This window comes from Ahaetulla prasina, chromosome 1 (assembly GCF_028640845.1).
Source record: "Ahaetulla prasina isolate Xishuangbanna chromosome 1, ASM2864084v1, whole genome shotgun sequence".
Lineage (NCBI taxonomy): Eukaryota > Metazoa > Chordata > Lepidosauria > Squamata > Colubridae > Ahaetulla > Ahaetulla prasina.
The window spans coordinates 346,633,312-346,654,247 of NC_080539.1; the positions used below are offsets into that span (position 1 = coordinate 346,633,312).

General features: G+C 36.4%; 1 protein-coding gene across 1 annotated transcript in view; it reads left to right on the plus strand.

The window, feature by feature from the left end:
• Positions 1-20,416, plus strand: part of C1H14orf39 (chromosome 1 C14orf39 homolog) — a 32,362-nt gene extending 11,946 nt beyond the window's left edge. Inside the window, exons 5-18 of the mRNA XM_058162693.1 lie at positions 367-493; positions 3,131-3,220; positions 3,907-4,094; positions 6,722-6,764; positions 7,907-8,027; positions 8,488-8,600; positions 10,120-10,263; positions 15,671-15,758; positions 16,289-16,365; positions 16,463-16,524; positions 18,030-18,132; positions 18,239-18,377; positions 19,868-19,925; positions 20,226-20,416. Coding sequence (XP_058018676.1) covers positions 367-493; positions 3,131-3,220; positions 3,907-4,094; positions 6,722-6,764; positions 7,907-8,027; positions 8,488-8,600; positions 10,120-10,263; positions 15,671-15,758; positions 16,289-16,365; positions 16,463-16,524; positions 18,030-18,132; positions 18,239-18,377; positions 19,868-19,925; positions 20,226-20,416 — 1,544 coding nt within the window. The remainder of the gene's footprint in view (positions 1-366; positions 494-3,130; positions 3,221-3,906; positions 4,095-6,721; positions 6,765-7,906; positions 8,028-8,487; positions 8,601-10,119; positions 10,264-15,670; positions 15,759-16,288; positions 16,366-16,462; positions 16,525-18,029; positions 18,133-18,238; positions 18,378-19,867; positions 19,926-20,225) is intronic.
• Positions 20,417-20,936: the final 520 nt, after the last annotated feature.

The following is a 20,936-nucleotide window of genomic DNA, read 5'->3' on the forward strand; positions in this document are numbered from 1 at the left end:
ATGGTTCAATTCAAGGATTTATTTTTACTTTTACTTTTGCAGATTATCATTTTGAATATTTCATATTTATGAATATTTCATATTCTTTCTACTTTTTCCATAGCAGCTTTATTTCTGCCTCCCAATATCTTAGATCTAGTATCACTTTCGTTATTTTCTCCCTTACAATTTTCTCCCTTACCCATCTGCATCTGATATCATAATACAAATATGAAATGGTAGATATTTTATCTTTTCACAAAATAAGCTTTGTCATTTTGGTGTCACTGTGGTTGGGAACAGATGGTTATGTCTATGCTATGCCATGAAGTGTTTCTTTCAATCTTAAATTCTTTATATACCAGACATACAAAAATTTATTTTCAGTATATACTGCAAACATTTTGGAGGAAAAAAGTGAAATCTGCCACCTACATGAAGAAATAAATAAAAGTGAGGAAGCAATTCTTAACTTATGCAGACAAAATAATACCAATAAAGAGAACTGTAACATGTAAGTATATTGTATATACTTACATTTATTTAGGTCTTGGCATATTCGGGTCTTTTCGTGTAAGGTTGAGAGTATCTTGGCGACGTTTCGACGAGGTCTTACTCATCATCTTCAGGCTGGTTCTTTATTTATATTTATTTATATAAACACTTTTTACCCTTTTTCTTTTGTTTTTTTCACTGGAAAAATTCTCAAAATCACTAAAAATCAATAATAAGAATTCTATAATAACACAGGGATGTCAAATAATGCCACATGATCAATGACATCATCACAAAATAATGCAGTTATGCTATTATGTCACAGCATATGTTGCAAATAGGTAAGTCATGACATTTATGCAATGATGTCATATTTGTTGCACTCCTTAAAATTGCTTTCAGATTGCACCCAAAGGACCTGAAAATATGGAGGGTAATGTAACTCAAATCATCAAAGGGCTCGAACAATTTTCCTTTGAAGAATGTTTGCAATATTGGAGGCATAATCAGGACACAAGCAGTTAAAACTAAAAAGGGAAAATAGTAAACTGCTAACATTTAACTTGTCATTAAAAGATGTATCACACTAGAATATAGAATAAGAGAATTGGAAGGTACCTTGGAGGTCATATAGTCCAACTCCATGCTTGAGCAGGAAACCTTATATTATTTCAGACAAGTGTCTGCCTAGTCTCTTCTTAAAAGCCTCCAGCAATGGGGCACCCACAACCTCTGAAGGCAAGGAATTCCACTGGTTAATTGTTCTCATCATTAAGAAATTTCTCCTTAGTTCTAGTTTGCTTCTCTCTTGATTAGTTTCCATCCGTTTTTTCTTGTTTTGCCTTCTGGTGCTTTGGAAAATAGGTTATCCCCCTCCTCTTTGTGGCAGCCCCTTAAAAAAATTGGAACACTGCTAGTCTCCCCTAGTCTTTTGTTTCACTAGACTAGACATACCCAGTTCCCCCTTCACCTGGAGGAAACTGTCTATCTGGACCCGTTCCAGTCCGGCTTCCGGCCCGGTTACAGCACTGAGACGGCTTTGGTCGCGTTGGTGGATGATCTCTGGAGGGCCAGGGATAGGGGTTATTCCTCTGCCCTGGTCCTATTAGACCTCTCAGCGGCTTTTGATACCATCGACCATGGTATCCTGCTGCGCCGGTTGGGGGGATTGGGAGTGGGAGGCACCGTTTATCGGTGGTTCTCCTCCTATCTCTCCGACCGGCCGCAGACGGTGTTGACGGGGGGGCAGAGGTCGACCCCGCGGCGCCTCACTTGTGGGTGCCGCAGGGTCGATTCTCCCCCCTTCTGTTCAACATCTATATGAAGCCGCTGGGTGAGATCATCAGTGGCTTCGGTGTGAGGTACCAGCTGTACGCTGATGACACCCAGCTGTACTTTTCCACACCGGGCCACCCCAATGAAGCCGTCGAAGTGCTGTCCCGGTGTCTGGAGGCCGTACGGGTCTGGATGGGGAGGAACAGGCTCAAGCTCAATCCCTCCAAGACGGAGTGGCTGTGGATGCCGGCATCCCGGTACAGCCAGCTGAGTCCGCGGCTGACTGTCGGGAGCGAGTCATTGGCCCCGATGGAGAGGGTGCGCAATTTGGGCGTTCTCCTGGATGAACGGCTGTCTTTTGAAGACCATTTGACGGCCGTCTCCAGGAGAGCTTTCCACCAGGTTCGCCTGGTGTGCCAATTGCGCCCCTTTCTAGACCGGGATGCCTTGTGCACAGTCACTCACGCCCTTGTGACGTCTCGTCTGGACTACTGCAATGCTCTCTACATGGGGCTCCCCTTGAGGGGCATCCGGAGGCTACAGTTAGTCCAGAATGCAGCGGCGCGGGTGATTGAGGGAGCCCCTCGTGGCTCCCGAGTGACACCTATCCTGCGCCGGCTGCACTGGCTACCTGTGGCCTTCCGGGTGCGCTTCAAGGTGTTGGTGAATGTCTTTAAAGCGCTCCATGGCATAGGGCCGGGATACTTACGGGACCGCCTGCTGCTACCGAATACCTCTCACCGACCCGTGCGCTCTCACAGAGGGGCTCCTCAGGGTGCCATCGGCGCGACAGTGTCGTCTGGCGACACCCAGGGGAAGGGCCTTCTCTGTGGGGGCTCCCGCCCTCTGGAACGAACTCCCCCCAGGACTTCGTCAACTTCCGGACCTCCGAACCTTTCGCCGTGAGCTTAAAACCTATTTATTCATCTGCGCTGGACTGGGTTAGTGTTTTAATGGGTTTTAATGGGTTTTTAGTTCCAAATTTTAATTCTGGCCAATTTTAATAAGTTTTTTAATTGTATTTTTAATCTGTATTTATAGTATTGTATTTTTATTTGGCTGTGAACCGCCCTGAGTCCTTCGGGAGAAGGGCGGTATACAAATGTAAATAATAAATAAATAAATAAATAAATAAGTTCCTGCAACCATTCTTCATATGTTTTAGCCTCCAACCACTAATCATCCTTGTTTCTCTTCTCTGCACTGGTTCCAGAATCTCAACATCTTTTTTATATTGCGGTGACCAAGTATAAAAAAGATGTTGAGACACTGGAAAGAGTTCAGACAGAATTATATTATAGCTTTGTTATTTTGGACAATTCTTAAATTATGCTGACTCAACAAATATATAATTGTTATTATTTTAAACTTACTGATCTAGCTGGAAACCAACATATGTTATTTTGAAAAAACATGAAGAATATTTGCAGAAAGAACTTCAGAATTACCAAGAAGCAACAGAAAGAGACAAGTATGCAAAGACATGTTTTTATTAAATTAAGAGAAATAAAATTAATTAAATATATATACAATGCTACAGTGCTGAAAGACTGAATACGTATGACTGAACCAATGAAAGACAGAATTAGAATATTATTTTAAGGGGGAAAGGGATTTACAAACCCACATTATGGAAAAAGAACATTGAAATTATAGACTTACATCTTTTAGCAATAGGAATATGGTCTTTTGGCAGATTGTATTCATGATGCATAATCTGCCTTTTAGGAATATGAGAGCTGAAGAGCAATGTCCAGATATTTAAGCATTTCAACTTGATCTATTTTATATCCAGTTTGTCAGCCATATTTTGTTAAATGTTTAGAGATGGTTATATTATGAATAATTTGATGAAATATTGATAATTTTATTAATTCTATTCATTACTAAATAAAAGTAAAAATTGCAGTTGAGAACAATATAAAGTATATTTTCATGGGCAGTTACAATTAGAATGTCACATATGGTTAATAGTGATAATATATATTAGTAATAAATACAAATTGTCAGAAATATTCACAGTTAATTAAATAATAGCATATGGTGTTAATATTGTTGCAAAACATCAGTTGAACAGAGTGTATATTGTAAAATGTGATAATCTTTTGAAAATACAACTATTCACTAGTGAAAAATGACTATTTTCTGTTTTAAAAGAAAAATGTACCAGGATTATATGAATCAATATCAAGAAGTTTTCAGGCAGCACCAAGCAAAATATTTAGAAACTACAATTGCTCAAGAATATTATCGTGAAAAAAAAGAATACGAAGAAATTCAAGATCGAGTTCAACAATATTCCAAATTATTTAAGCAGAAAGAAGCTCAACTGATAGATCTTCACAGTAAAATATGCTTTTAATAATTTTAATTTTATTTATGCAGTCTTTAGACTATGAGTTAAAATAAACATAAAAGTTAAATTATTGTTTTAGAATATTTTCCCTTTATAAGTATATTCAAAATGGCATTTCCCCCTGAAATTAAAAGCAATTGATAAAGATTGCATTATCCTGAAATCTGTCATGTTATGCTTGATATGTCTGCTTTTTTAAAAAAATACTGTACTTCTTATTTGGATTAATACTGTATTTCATACATGGATTAATTAATTTCTCATATATTTTATTTCTATATATTCAGTTCATAAACATTTTCTTCTAGAACAGCTGATTTGGGTTTTTTAAAAAATTTTTCCAAAATATTATGAGGTTTGTAAGTATGTATAAATGTATCTATGCACATCTCCCAAAACTAATATGCCAAAAAAGGGAAACAGGGTATCTATAAAATGGACAAGATTGGTATAAAGTAGAATCGTTCTGAGACCAAAATCTAGGTTTAATTTCTGTTGGAAGGAATTAGCAAAATTCATATACTGAATGTGTTCAAAGTAAATTTTATCTTAATAAAGGAGGAGATGGGATAACAGTGATTGAAAAGATGTATACCTGAATACCGTGAATATCGTGTTGTTATCATGAAACAAATTCATAGAAAGTAGATTGGTAGAGGTAGTGTTCTGAATTATCTGTAGTATATTAGGAAGGAATTGTGGCTCCTGATAGCAATAGCAATAACCCTCACCCACTCATTAAAACTGCTATGTGAACAAAATCATAAATGGGTATATTAACTAATGCTACTACTATTACAATAACAACAACAATAATAATAATAGTTTCTACTACAATAGAATCAAACCACTTGGACTGTTTTCCTTCTTTGTTGTTTAATAAGATGCAGAACAGTTAAGAGATTAATTGATTACGACTTCCGCTTGGCGCCACCTTTCTCGCTGGGTGCTAATTTATGGCACTCCGCACTGGATATTGTAAAAGCCGGTGTAAATAGCTTCGAACAGCTGTTCCCGACTTAATTTTCCCTCTCTGGTTGAGAGAGCAGGGGAAAAAGCAAGGGGGGAGAGAGGTAGATTCCCCTAGGGGCTTTGTTTTTGTTATTCAAAGTCCCGAACGGTCGAATCCCTTTGAATTCCTTCTACACTCCATTATCCAGTGCGTCTCCTGCATTAGCAGGAAAAGAGGAAGGTGTCCAAGTTCTGCTAACAATTGATTTCTTTTTGTGGATTTCTATAAGCAGGCGGAAGAAGCATGAGTGAACAATTATTGGTTTGCAAATATTGTTGATTTCCTGACTTCCTCCTTTTTTAAAGAGAGAAAAATTATTTTTTTTCCCTTCTCTTAAAATGGCATTTTAGACTAACTGCAAATAGATCAGCCTTGCTGTGAAATCGAAACTGAATGGAGATTTCATCATATTGTGTTGGATTCTGGATTGTTGGATTATATTACGTTGTTTAAGTATTTCATAAGGGGATTTTCAGTAAGAACTTTGCCATGAAGGTTTTTTCAGAAGAATGGATTCGTGACTTTATACAGGATTACACAGAAAGAAAGTATTTAATTATTCAAAAATACGAACTCAAACAGGACTTAAATGCAATGGAGGAGATACAAATAAAAATGGATAAATATGAAGATATGATCCTGAATAAACAAGTTGATGTAAAGAAGTTTCCTTTAAATAGTTTGGATGAAATGTCAGAATTTGTGCTACAGGAGGCTGTCTCCCGAACTGAAAAAATTAACAGGCTTAATGCTTTTCAAGAATTCTTTCTTTGGATTGATGGAATATATGGTAGTAATTTGTGGATTTTTGAACATAAGGAACTATTAGGTAATATTGTGACTGACTTTTCAAAAGGAGAAATGAAGGAAAGACAGAGATTAATGCATCAAAAAAAATGGCAAGAGACAAAAGTACTATCCTTTGAATTATTAACAGACAAAAATATTACTGTCCCTGAAAGACAAGTGAGGAAGATCTGGAAGAAATGGGTTGATTATATGTTTTATATCTATTATAAAAGACTAGGTATTTGGATTTATACTGGGTTTTGACGAGGATGGACTAAATTTGAATAGCTACTGTAATTCTTGGTATTGAAATTTTATAATGAGTTGTATTGTATTTTGAATAGAATAATTTTGAAAGAGTTTATGTAAGAAAGACCTGGGGGAAAAATTATATGGTTATAGAAGCTATAAGGGAGATATTCTTTGAATTGGATTGGATTTTTATGTTTTAGTTGGTTTTAAATACTTTAGGATTAATTTGTTTTATTGATTTACATATTTTGTTATTCTTAATTGTTAATTTTTTAATTTTTATTTTTATTTATTTTTTTCTTGAAGGATTTTGGTTGTGTTAGGAGGAAGTCAGAGCTAGAGAGGGAAAATTGGTATAATAGTTTTGGGGGAAAATCTTCTTAGCATATGTTTGTTTTATTTTTATCTATACCTTGTGCTTCATCCGGGAAGTCAGGGGGGAGGGGGGAGAGATTAGTGAAGGGAGGGGGGTTGGGGGGGAAAGGGGAAAAAAAATTTTTTTTGTAAAACGTTTTGAATTAAAAAAAAGAGAGAGATTAATTGATTACCACTTTTTTTTCCAGGACCTGGTCCTTTCCAATCACTTTCTTCATGGGCAATTCATATGTATCCATTCAACTTTTCCCACCCTCAGCCCCCTTGTTTCTGTCATGATAGTTGCAAGCTTTTACATCGATTGAAAAGCACAAGTAGCAATAATGTATTTTTTCATTTAAGGAGCTAACTAAATTAAAATGATGAGAAGGAATTATGGACAATTTTCATATATTCAGGATATGTAATTGTAATCAAGATACCATATAGGGAAATAGGAAACGAGTTTAAAATTGGTTTAAAATGACTCTTAGTTAAATAAAAGACTATTACAATAATTAGTTATATATTATTTTTAGGACTATTAAATGTAAATTGTTATCCTTCCATACATCAGTGCATCTTAAATTTTGGGGATAGAATTTAAGGCAAATTTGACTACCTCTTAGAGCCTATGTCTAAAAATGAATTTACGGTATACCCTCTCTTCTTCATCTCTCCCCCTATATATCTGTCTAGTTTTGTTTCAATAGCTCCCCCAGTCCAGTGAATCAATTTGGAGATTTGAGGAGGGATTACACAAAAGTAGAAAAATTTGCTTTATTCCTGGATACCATTCTACCAATATAATACCAGTGTAAATTCATTCAATACGTTAATGGAATTTTCTTTCATGTTTTATTTGAAATGGAATTAATATTCATGTTAACATTACCTTGGTCCCAGATTTATAGAAGCTAGCAGAGCTTCATCTTTTCAAATGTTTTATGCAATGTTTTCTGAACTTTTGATCATTTAATATACAAATTATACCATGGCCATAAGACTGCACTGTAGCCTAATTCTCAATTTAATTTGAAATACTAGGACCAATTGTTAGAAGTCAACTTCACATAATTAAAATGCTATATGAAATTAACATGATATATTTCATGTTAGTTACAAGTTAGTAATTTTTAAATATAGATTCGAATGTGTCTTATATTGTATACTTTTTGGAGGCTAATAACAAATGATTCATCAACATGTTAATCACAAACTGGGTAAATTTGGATGGAGAATAAAATTACTCAAATTATGGAGAATCAGTTCATTGGTTTCAGATATTTAAATGAAAATGAGCTCTTCATAACTATGAGCTGAATTGTGGTCCCTTTTAGCTTTTTATTTGAATGTTAAATTGTTTGTTTGATCGGTTCCTTAACATATGAAAGTGCTTCTCTGTGGCAGAACACAAAGGAAACTCTTATTCATGAAGCAATTCTCAAACAGCAATCAGCACAACTTGTCAAAACTGCAAAAGAGCTAGAAAAGAAAATTAACTACTTCAAAGAGGCAAGTGCTTATACTGCAGTCTATGTGAACATGTTACTGCATCAGATCACATGGAAAAGTATTATTAAAGATTGGAGCATATGAAGTATTTCTGAAAGTGGGAATCTAACCTAAGCAGTGATTAATGAATAACTATATTTATAACTATAACAGAAAGGAATTTTTTTTATAAGAAATGCATTATAGGGATAAGTGAAGTCTAACACCTAGTTAATTACATTCTGCCAGGAGAAAAGTCAAAGACTATATGGTTTGTGTGTGTATACATGGAAAGTTAGACAGAAATAAGTGACTTCAGTTTAGCTGGGTGACTCACTCTAGAAGGTTGTTTTTTTGAGGAAAATAGGGGGAGGAAGATTAGGTATGTTCGCGATCTTAACTTATTTGTAAACATAATAAAGATGGAATAAAAATTCACAAATAAAACTTTTGCACAAAATAAATGAATGTTGTCTTTTAGCATCTAGACAATGTTACAGAAGATCAAAAGCATACTGAACAGATGGAAGAGGATTCTAATGTGATAGAAGAAAAAGCAAAAAATCAAGAAAGAAAGAAGGGCTTTGATGAAAGGTGGCATTTTAAAATCAAATATATCACACTAAAACATGAGTTATAAAGAGGTTACTGAATGCTGAAATTTTTCTTGTCCAGAAGCTTTCCCCCTTACAAATTTAAAGAGTATTACAAATTGTATCTGCTTTACTTAGTATTTTACGGAGAGATTTAACATAACATAACATAACATAACATCAGAGTTGGAAGGGACCTTGGAGGCCTTCTAGTCCAACCTAGTCTAGTCCAACCTAGTCTAGTCCCAGGCAGGAAACCCTACACCATCTCAGTCAGATGGTTATCCAACATTTTCTTAAACATTTCCAGTGTTGGAGCATTCACAACTTCTGAAGGCAAGTCGTTCCACTTATTAATTGTTCTAACTGTCAGGAAATTTCTCCTTAGTTCTAAGTTGCTTCTTTCTTTGATCAGTTTCCACCCATTGCTTCTTGATTTAAATACAGATTTTCAATATAATATTTACACATAAGTTGGCTAGTGCAGAAAGGTTTATACTATACTTTCCTAGTGTAAAAGTTCCCTTGCAGTGATTACCTTAGAATTGGAATGGAATCATCTTACATTGCCTAAAAATATAAAAGGGCAATTGCGTGACCCTGGTAAAAGGTATGACTTTTCTAAGAAGTTGGTGATGGCTAGATCAAATCAGTTTGGGGGAAATAAAGAATGATTCCTTATATAGTCTAAGTAACTATAGAACCTCTCTAGACAAGAAAATACCTCAACTTAAAAAGTAAATCCAGCTCCTAGATAACATGAATCCACTCTAGGAACCAAAAGTAAGTAACATATGAACCCTCAAAGAAGCAATGTGGTTTTCCATATGTTTTCTCCAATAGTCAAAGGACATTTCCACACTACTATTTTACATAGTATCTCTAATTTATATTTTATGTTCCTTCTTCTGTTCCCACTTTAAAGCATTGAAAAAAGTAGATAATACTTGAAGAAAGATTGTTAAAAGTAAACAAATAATCCTTCAAATAGTAGCATCTTCATATTATTTAGGTATAAAATATTACATTTATGTATAATTTTGCCTTTTCATTGAACAAAAACATACTGAGAGGAAAAATTTAAAAAAACCCTAACAAATTAAAGCTAAAAAGAACAACAAGCCAAAAATAAAACCAAAAGAAAAATGTGAAGACAGAATAAAAGTTGTGGAACATTGTTTATCTTTTATTTATTTATGAGTCAAATTTAGAAACTGCCCATCTGCCTCACAGAGATATTATATTATACTAATTATATTCTATAATGATGTACTTGTTTTCAAAAAGAAAAGTTTGTTAACAGTTTTAGTCAAAGGTAGGTCAATAATTTTGTAACAATTTGGTATTTTTCCGTGCTTTTCATATTTCTATTAAGCAAGTTGCTCAATAGACATTATCCAGTGAGGACATTAGATAAGATTGTGCATTTTTGTATGTCCTTATCATTTATTTCAAAGTAAAGTAAAATATGCATCTCAGGTATTCCATGTTTCTTTCATTGATTTAAAATTTTCTTTCAGCTTGTTCAAAGAGAGTCAACATTTATTGAACAAGAAAGAACAAACGTATAAACCATTAAATCTACCTAGCATTTTTCAGAAATTAGTTCAAAGTGTGCCAACTGTGAAACCACTATTTCAGATCACAGACACAGGTAACAAAATATTAAGAGATTTAGCTGTGATATTTTGAGGTGAATGAAAATAAATGTGCTACTGATGTTCATAATCTGTACTTCAGTTCATAATCTGTATATGATAACTCAGCTGTCTACAAACAGAGTTTTATAGAAAATAATTGTACCAAGTATAGTTGGGGAAACTACCTTAAAATAGTATCAAATATGAAAAAAAAATATAGAAGGAAACAAAAAATTTTGCCAAAAAAGCATTGATTAAAAGAGCCGAGGTGGTGCAGTGGTTAGAGTGCAGTACTGTAGGCTACGTCAGCTGACTGCTAGCTGCAGTTCAGCAGATCTAATCTCACTGGCTCAAGGTTGACTTAGCCTTCCATCCTTCTGAGGTGGGTAAAATGAGAACCCAGATTGTTGGAGGCAATATGCTAACTCTGTAAACCACTTAGAGAGGGTTGTGAAGCACTGTGAAGCAATATATAAATCTAAGTGCTATTGTTATTGCTATTGATACAGTATTATCAGTACTGAACTTGCAGTATATTTCTATTGATTTCTAACAGCAGCATCAGAATAAGAAACAGTATAAGTAGTCCTTGACTTATTACTACAGTAAGTAACTTGCATTGCTAAGCAAGGCAGTTGTATAGTGAGTTTTGTCCCATTTTTGTGACCCTTTTTACCACAGTTGTTATTATTATTATTATTTATTATTTTTATTTTTCAAATTTATATACCGCCCTATCTCCCTAAGGACTCAGGGCGGTTCACAGGCAGTTAAAATACATATAAATACAGATTAAAAAACAATTAAAAAACTTATTCTATTGCCCGAAATTTAAAATAGTATAAATAATAAAAACCCCTTAAAACCCATAACTTTAAAATCTAATCCAGTCCCGCGCAGATAAATAAGTGTGTTTTAAGCTCGCGACGAAAGGTTCGGAGGTCCGGAAGTTGGCGAAGTCCTGGAGGGAGGTCGTTCCAGAGGTGGGAGCCCCACAGAAGGCCCTTCCCCTGGGTGTCGCCAGACGGCACTGCCTAGCTGACGGCACCCTGAGGAGTCCCTCTCTGTGAGAGCGCACGGGTCGGTGAGAGGTATTTGGTAGCAGTAGGCGGTCCCGTAAATAGCCCGGCCCTATGCCATGGAGCGCTTTAAAGATTGTCACCAGCACCTTGAAGCACACCCGGAAGGCCACAGGTAGCCAGTGCAGTCTGCGCAGGATAGGCTCCCTCTATCACCCGCGCAGCTGCATTCTGAACTAACTGGAGCCTCTGGATGCCCCTCAAGGGGAGCCCCATGTAGAGAGCATTGCAATAATCCAGGCGAGACGTCACGAGGGCGTGAGTGACCGTGCATAAGGCATCCCGGTCTAGAAAGGGGCGCAACTGGCGCACCAGGCGAACCTGGTGGAAAGCTCTCCTGGAGACGGCCGTCAAATGATCTTCAAAAGACAGCCGTTCATCCAGGAGAACGCCCAGATTGCGCACCCTCTCCATGGGGGCCAGTGACTCGCCCCCGACAGTCAGCCGAGGACTCAGCTGACTGTACCGGGATGCCGGCATCCACAGCCACTCTGTCTTGGAAGGATTGAGCTTGAGCCTGTTTCTCCCCATCCAGACCCGTACGGCTTCCAAACACCGGGACAGCACTTCGATAGCTTCATTGGGGTGGCCCGGTGTGGAGAAGTACAGCTGGGTGTCATCAGCGTACAGCTGGTACCTCACACCGAAGCCACTGATGATCTCACCCAGCGGCTTCATATAGATGTTGAACAGAAGGGGCGAGAGAATCGACCCCTGCGGCACCCCACAAGTGAGGCGCCTCGGGGCCGACCTCTGCCCCCCTGTCAACACCGTCTGCGACCGGTCGGAGAGATAGGAGGAGAACCACCGATAAACGGTGCCGCATGTTAAATGAATCACTGCAGCTGTAAGTGAATCATGCAGTCATTAAGTGAAATCTGGTTTCCCCCAATTGTCTTCACTTGTCAGAAGCCGGATGGGAAGGTTTCAAGGCTTCTGACCTGAGACCTGCAAGAGTCATAAATACATATCAGTAGCCAAGTGCCCAATTTTTGATCATATGATCATGAGGATGTTGCAATGGTCGTAAGTGTGTAAGTCAAGGACTACTTTTACAGTCTCTGAGACTCTGGGAAGTAAATGCATACATACAAACATAGATAGAATGTTGGATATTCCATCTATGGATAATGCTGGATATTATTGCCATATGTGTACCATTTTTCCCATAGCATATATACAAGCTGTGATATTACTTACATGTGTCTTTCAATATTTATGTATACATCTGACTATTATAGAATATATTAAGATATTTCCGTGCATAATTTGATATTTTTGTTGCAGGAAGTACAGGTGTTATTATATCACTCATCCTGGAACTAGTTAGTCAAATATAACTGGCTGGATTCTGTTTTCTATGATAATGTGCCATCTTTCCCCTTCAAGGGAGAGAGACAAAGCCATGCTCTGAGAACAATGAGCTCTGTTTTGCTCAATTTCTCCTCTTATAAGAAATAAATGTCACATCCTTTGTGGGCATACCTTTCCAAGAACCTGGCATAGGTTTATTTATTTATTTATTTATTTATTTATTATTTACATTTCTATACCGCCCTTCTCCGAAGACTCAGGGCGGTTTACAGCCAAGTTAAAAAGACATATACAAAAATTAAAACACAATATTTGAAATTTAAAAATCTGAATCCATAGGCCGAATATTAAAATAACAAGTAATAAAACCACCCATTAAAAATTACCCTTAGGCCAACCCTGCTCGGTGAAACAAAAAAGGCTTGAAGGCCCAGAGGTCGGGAAGAAGGCGTAGCCCCAGAGGCAGTTCGTTCCATAGGGTAGGTGCCCCCACAGAGAAGGCTCTTCCCCTGGGGGCCGCCAGCCGACATTGTTTAGCTGACGGCACCCTGAGGAGACCCTCCCTGTGGGAGCGCACAGGTCGATGGGAGGCTATTGGCGGCAGTAGGCGGTCCCGTAAGTAACCTGGTCCCATGCCATGGAGCGCTTTAAAGGTGATCACCAACTCCTTGAATTGCACCCGGAAGACCACTGGCAACCAGTGCAGCTTGCGCAGGAGAGGTGTTATATGGAAGCTCCGAGATGCTCCCTCTATCCCCCGCGCAGCCGCATTCTGTACCAGTTGAAGTCTCCCGGTGCTCTTCAAGGGGAGCCCCATGTAGAGAGCATTGCAGTAATCCAGGCGGGAGGTAACGAGGGCATGAGTGACCGTGCATAACGAGTCCCAGTCCGGGAAGGGATGCAGCTGGCGGATCAGGCGAACCTGATAAAAAGATCCCCTGGCAACGGCCGTCAAGTGTTCTTCCAACGACAGCCATGCATCCAGGAGAATGCCTAAGCTGCGAACCAACTCCCTGGGGGCCAGTGACTCTCCCCCCACAGTCAGCGACGGAACTAGCTGACTGTACCAGGACACCGGCATCCACAGCCACTCCATCTTGGATGGGTTGAGTCGAAGTCTGTTCGTCCCCATCCAGACCCGAACGGCTTCAAGGCACCGCACATCGACAGCTTCGTTGGGGTGATCCGGGGTGGAAATGTACAGCTGAGTGTCATCAGCGTACTGCTGGCAACTCACCCCAAAACCATGGATGATCTCCCCCAACGGCTTCATATAGATGTTGAACAGATAAGCCAGATGTGTCATCACCATCTCAAACTGAACATGGACAAGATTGTTGTACTTCCAAAATCTAAATTGACACAGAATGTTTCTTAAAGTCTTTTATCAGTATAGCCATCAACATTTGTAATTTCTATTTGATGAATATTCATAGAATCCATCTGTTCTTCATGGCTGAGATTGCATAGCTGCTGGTTCATGCACTGATTTCTCTCAACTGAATAATTCTAGTAGAATCCTGGCCAGATTATATCCATATTGTTCTGTTATTCTGGGCCTCATTGAACTACTCTTAGTGCCCTCTTTTTCTAGTAGCTGTACTAGCTGGATGCTTGCAGAAGGTCAACACTAATTTGTATCAGCACAAAATTTGTAATTCCTATAGTTGATTCATTGGCTGGCAAACTGTATACAACGAGTAGTCCTTAATGGTACTACATCTACATGGAAGGAAGGAAGCAGTGGGGTACCAAAGTGGGGTTCCATCTTATGCCCAGTACCCTTAGATGATGGAATAGAAGGGGATCTCATCAAATTTTCAGATGACACTAAACTGGCAGGAATAGCCAAAACCTCAGAAGACAAGCTCATGATCCAAAAAGATCTTGACAGAATAAAGGGCTCTATCCAACAAAATGAAATTTAATGTGAAGAAAGGCAAGTTTTTACACCTGGGCAGGAAAAACCAAAGGTACAAGAACAGATTAGACGAAACCTGACTCAAAAATAGTAACTGTGAGAGGGACTAGTCTTAGTGGATGATCTCTTAAACATGAGTTAGCAGTGTGCAGCGGCAGCCAAAAAAGTTAATACAATCTTTGGTTGTATAAACAGAGGCATAGAATCAAAATCACATGAAGTATCAGCACCACTTTGTAAAGTCTTAGTAAGACCACACTTGGAATACTGCATCCAGTTTTGGTCTCCACATTACAAAAAACATGGAGAGTTTGGAAAAAGTGCAAAAAGAGCAACTAATATGATTAAAGGCCTGGAGACTAAAACACATGAAGAATGGTTGCAGGATTTGGGTTTGGCTAAACTAGAGAAAAGAAAGACTGGGGCGACATGACATCAGTATTCCTGTACCTGAGAGGCTACCACAAAGAGGAGGGGGTCAATTTATTTTCCAAAGCTCCAAAGGGCAGGGCAAGAAACAATGGATGGAAACTCCTTGGAGAAGCAACTTGGAATTAAGAAATTTCCTAACAGTGAGGACAATTAACCAGTGGAACAGTTTGCCTTCAGAAGGTGCTTTATCACTGGAGGTTTTTAAGAAGAGACTGGACAGTCATTTGTCTGAAATGGTATAGGGTTTCCTGCTTGAGCAGGGGACTGAACTAGAAGACCTCCAAGGGCCCTTCCAGCTCTATTCTGATTGATTGATTGATTGATTGATTGATTGATTGATTAATATCCTACTGCTTCAGCCTCTGCCTTGAGTCATTGCAGACACCTTCTCTCCTAAAATGTTAACAGATTTGTTTGAACCATGTTGGAATAAGGGGGAAACATTGTGTTAACATTGCTTCAGCTTAAAAAAAAAAGCCAAAATATGGCCAAAAAAGGTGTTGCCAGGACAATTTTGTGTTATGGTGGGTGCAAGTAGCGAAAACCCTTACTTAAATATTGTAATCTTTTTTACTATAAGATGACTACTACTATATGATTACCTTTTTGATGTCAATTTTATATTATCCCTACGTGAGAATCATCTGAATAATATAGAAGTCATAATCTTATATAACACAGGTACAGAAAAGGAAGAGAATCTGGCAGGACATTCAACAGTGACTAGTATGTATTTCAACCACATGGAAAATGAAAATCAGATATGCAATCAGGTATGCAAACAAAAAGCAGAATGAGTAATATGCATCCATTAGTTCAGCACAATAAAATTTATTTAAAAATAATGTGCATCTAAAGATAATTTTGCAAAAATATTTCTGTTTTCATTCTATTGGGATTCTTTTGTCTAAGTCAACACACGGTCAGTATGGGCAGATCTACAGTGTCTACTGTATGAAATCCTTTAGATTGAATGCACTTTATTTCCTTTTAAGTACAGTACAGTAAAATACACAAATGCAAAGGGAAAACAGGAAACCTACTTAAAAGATATGTTGGATCCAAGTATCCAATGTTCAATTCTTTAACACATGCTAAAAATAAAATAAATAAAAACAAACAATTAAAAATACAGGGATTTCACTACAACAGTTTTCCTTCCAACAAAAAGGGTAAGGAATGTAGTAGTAGTAAGGAATAAGAGTCGCTTGAGTATTATTTTTAGTGCTGTAGGAGAATAAATGGGTCTTCTATCAGAATTTTATACTCCTCTTAATTTGAAATATATATTGTTTTGTTTTAGAAATGTGAAAATTCAGAAACCGATATTGTAGAAACAGATTCATCTATAACAAATGATCCCAAGGAAATACCAAATAGGTAATTTATCAATCATCCTATCTTCATTAATGATATATAGTTTTTGAAAATATATAATTCTGCTTATGTAAATTAATTGTTTTCTGAATTGTTTCAGATTATTAGCTAATCAGAAGAACACACTTACTAAACAGTGCTTTAACATTGAAAATACAAAAGGTAAAAATTTACTAAAATATGCATTATATATATATATATATCGCCATTTACTATTAGCTATTTGATAAGATAAATTTTATCAGAAAAGAGACAAAAATACTTTTCTCTCCATACTATTTAGGAAGATTGGGATACTCATTACAGCTGATCTGAAACAATATAAGTGATTTCATATAAATATTATTAAATAATATTTGATTAAGTAGTTAAAATCATATTTATACATTTGTATTACTGTTTTTAATCTTAATACAGCATTAATGCAGATTTTTAAAAAAACAGTATATAAAATGTGTTTCAAAATACAAAAGCAGAACAATGAATCATTTTAAAAATGCACAATATGAATGATCAGTAAAATTACGTATAAAATAAAATTATATATTATAATTATATAATTATATAATTATATTTACTAGAGTGGCCTATGATTGTTTAGCTATTAGGTAACATACTTAGGTGACATACTTAGGAATCACCCTTCATTTTTTATGAAAAAATGAACCAAATACTGCACCCTTTACCATTATACTGCATTAATGAGTTGTAACACTGCACATATTGGAGTGAGGCAAGAAATGAATTAAGTATAAATAGCTTCTTTGGGTAAAGTGGGGTCTTCTTTTTTTCCTTCTCAATTGATCCTATAATGCTTGGCTCTTCACCTTGTTATACCCTACATCAGATGTATGTTATACCCTACATCAGATCCCCAATATCTTAAGCTGGCCATTGGAATATTTTTCATCTCACCCTCTCAGTTCATACATTCATTTTTTATTGTCGGTTTGCAAAACCCTTTCTAGGTGCTGAATTTCCCATGGGTCCACAATTTCAGGGAAATAAATCAAGTGATGGATTGTTGTTTGGTATTCTGCTCCCTGTATCTTACAATCTTTCTGACATTGATGCTAAAAGCTGACATACAGCTACATGACTGGAATATAGCAGCATGTGTTTCTCTTCTTCAATAATGTACCAGTATAATCACCAATGCTACACCGTCTTAATTTTTATAAAATATAATTTTCTGTGGTAGGAAAAAAGGCTGACTACAAACAAAAGGAAAAAAAATCAATGGATTCTGCAGTTATATCTCAAGTTAGTTTAACTTTTTGTTACGTTGTTCTATTAAATGATTTTCAATAATGTTGAAAACCAGATATATGCTGATGTTAATTGATTTGATGTTTATTGCTTTAAATTCCTTGCATTGTACTTTTTTGGAAAGCAGTTGGTTGAGAAAAACTATCTTCATGTAATATACCTGCACGGTGAGATGGGCAGCATATAAATTAAATAAATACATTTATAAAATAAATAAATAAATAAATTTATGACTTTCAACTTTCATATTATTGTTCCAGAAAGTGATAGTTGAAAATTTTAAAGAACCCTGAATATATTTGTGATAGCTATGGTTTCTTCAGATATGATATAGCAGCATTTTCCTAAACAGGATAGGCAGACAGAAATTTCTACTAAACCTGGATGTTATTCTTCAGCAAGAGATGCAGATGCTGTATCAACTCCAGGGCTAATAACTCCAGAGTCTAACATGCTTCCAAAAACCCCTGACTCTGGTGAGATGAGAACTCCATTTGAACTGTAAGCATTGTTAATTCAAAGTTTATTACTGCATCAGATTTTGTCTTTCTTCAGAATCTTTCTGATTTTTAATTTCCACTTAATATTCATACCTTCTTTTTACTAGATTTCCATCAGAAAGTGAAGGATTGCTGGCCAAGTCACCTGCTTTTTCTTTTCTTGCTGGGTTTACCTCAAAGTCACAGTCACCTGGATTTAATTTTTTTGATTTTTCTGCATTTGGAACTGACAGTTCATTGGATCAGGTATTTTTAGGTATTTTTAGGGTGATTAACCTATTCACCAGGGAAACTGATGTTTTTTTAAAGTTTTAGACTAGAATTGACAAGATTCAGATTGAAATCCTAACTTCTTGTATAAAAGAGGGAAGAATAATTATGATCAATAACTAGAGTTATGTGGAAGAAAGCCAATAAAGAGGTGCTAAAGCAGAGGTGTCAAATTTGCGGTGTTATGGCACCATCACGTGACATATCGGGACTTTTCCCCCCTTCGCTAAACTGGGCATGGGTGTGGCCAGCGCAGACACATCCTGCACGTTTGACAGCCCTGGGCTAAAGCCAAGGAATAGAGAGCAAAAGGCCTAGTTGATGGACACAGACCATGACCTGGCTTCGCTCTTGCAACTGCAGTTCTCTCCTGCCACAGTTCAGGTCACCATTTCATAATGCTCCTTACTGGATGGTACATTATCATTTTTATATTTTATTATATATGCAAGTTAACATTGCTGTTTAAGCTATGCTTATGTCCTTCATTTGACTTTATTTATATCCTGTTATTCTGTTCTGTTCAATGTGCAGTTGCAAGGATTCAATTCACTTTGTTGAGAAACTCAATAAACTCAGTTCTGATGATAGATTGATTGGTTTTGATATGGTCTCATTCTTCACCAAAGATCAAGGAGAACACATCAAAACTAATCAATTTATCAGCAGAATTCAAGAAGACGTTGCTATATGTTAAGAGAGTATTTCCTGAAGATACCATAAAAATCTTCCATCATTGCCTCACGTCCAGCTACATACAATATAACAATGAATTTTACGAGCAAAATGAGGGAATTGCCATAGGAAACCAACCTGACTCTAGTATTTGAATGCCACTTTTGTGATCTGGAGTCCTGGTAAGGAAGTCAAAAATTCCTAAAACATCTGAATAGCTTGCTCCAGAATGGACTATTGGTTGGCCTAAAAGATCAGGTGAGGAACAGATTGTCATGGAGAAAGTCTATATATGTCATTATTAAGAGTCAACATAATTTGATGGAACGTAATCAATCAACCAATCAATAGTTTAGGAAAAATATAAGAAAACAAGGGATAAGATGGAAATGTAAATTATTATTCCTGGTGCCTAGAACATCCTTAGAAAGAAATTAGAGGATGGGACCACTAATTAAGCTGAATAATTCAGGTCAGACAAAATAACCTCACATAATTAACTACGGATTTGCTTCCACAAGCTGTGCTGATCGTCTTTAATTTGTTAGAGAGGTATTAAACACATTTAAAAATGATAAGTTCTGTTACAGAGATTCTCTGACTGATGCTGTGACACCCCCCCCATGACTCCCCCCCCCCCCGTGAATAAAGCTAATGAGTTCTTTTTTGGTATTATTGAGAGTGCCAGTGGCCAGTTTAGCACTGACTATGCTCTTATCTCATTTCTTATCCTATTTACCCATACATATACCTAATGTGCCATTTTCTAATGAATTCACTTGGTCTTTTAGTCAGGTGAAAGCTGCTCTGCTGGAAATATAAATCCAATTTCTCCACACAAAGATATTGGTAAGTTTTCATGGTAGAAATATGTTGTGACTAGCTGTTGTTTATTCATAAATTATTAAAAAGCATTTATATTGAGAGCCAGACGAAGACTTTACCTTTTAAACAAAAATATTTTAAAAAGAACTCCATCCAGGAGCTAATGCCATCTCTCCCAATTTATAATATTTCTGGACAGTCCAATGTTATTAACAACAGCGTTCTCTTTTGTTTTTTTATTTTAATAATGGCTTATAATCAATATTCATATGTTATTAATATATACTGTATCAAATGTTAATTCAGAGTATTGTTCTGTTCAAGGAGATTTCTTTGGGAAAATGGATAATGAAGACTCATTTACATTTGCATTTCCAACACTTCCTTCTGCTCAGGTTTTTCAAGATGGGAAAGAAGACTTTAATTTTCCCTTTGCTTTTGGATCCTCAGAGCAATCCACTCTAAAAGGTTTTCAATCTGCCTCAGAAAACAGAAAACCATTTTCACTTTTCTGAATTTATCCTTAGCTGTGTTGTTATATTCTACATAAAACAAGAAAAAATAATAGAGAAAAAGAATGTAAATATTTTTATCCATTGTGACATGTGTTCATTAGATTCCTTCTCAGTTTTTAAATAGCTCTTTGTTAAAAGTTAAATGCATCTATTCTATTTGTTTAAGTGTGTAATGCATTTTATTGTGGGGCATACAGTGTAAGCTTCTAAACCTAAATTTGCACATTAGCCTTTTCAACAGGTTTGCTGATGTTGACAAAAGAATGAACTGTTTGTTTCTGTAATGACACCAGAAATATAAGAGCAGTTTTGATAAAGTTTTTATAGTTAATAATGGCAAAATTGTTTCCCTTTGTTCTATTGCTATATATAAGATTATATTGTCACATATATATATTTTATATATAAGCAAAATACAGTTTTCAACATTTTAAAACATGAATTCTTAGAAAATGTTATAGTGTAAAACAATTTAAATTGAAATAAAGTTTACATCACCATATTAAAACTTCACATTTTT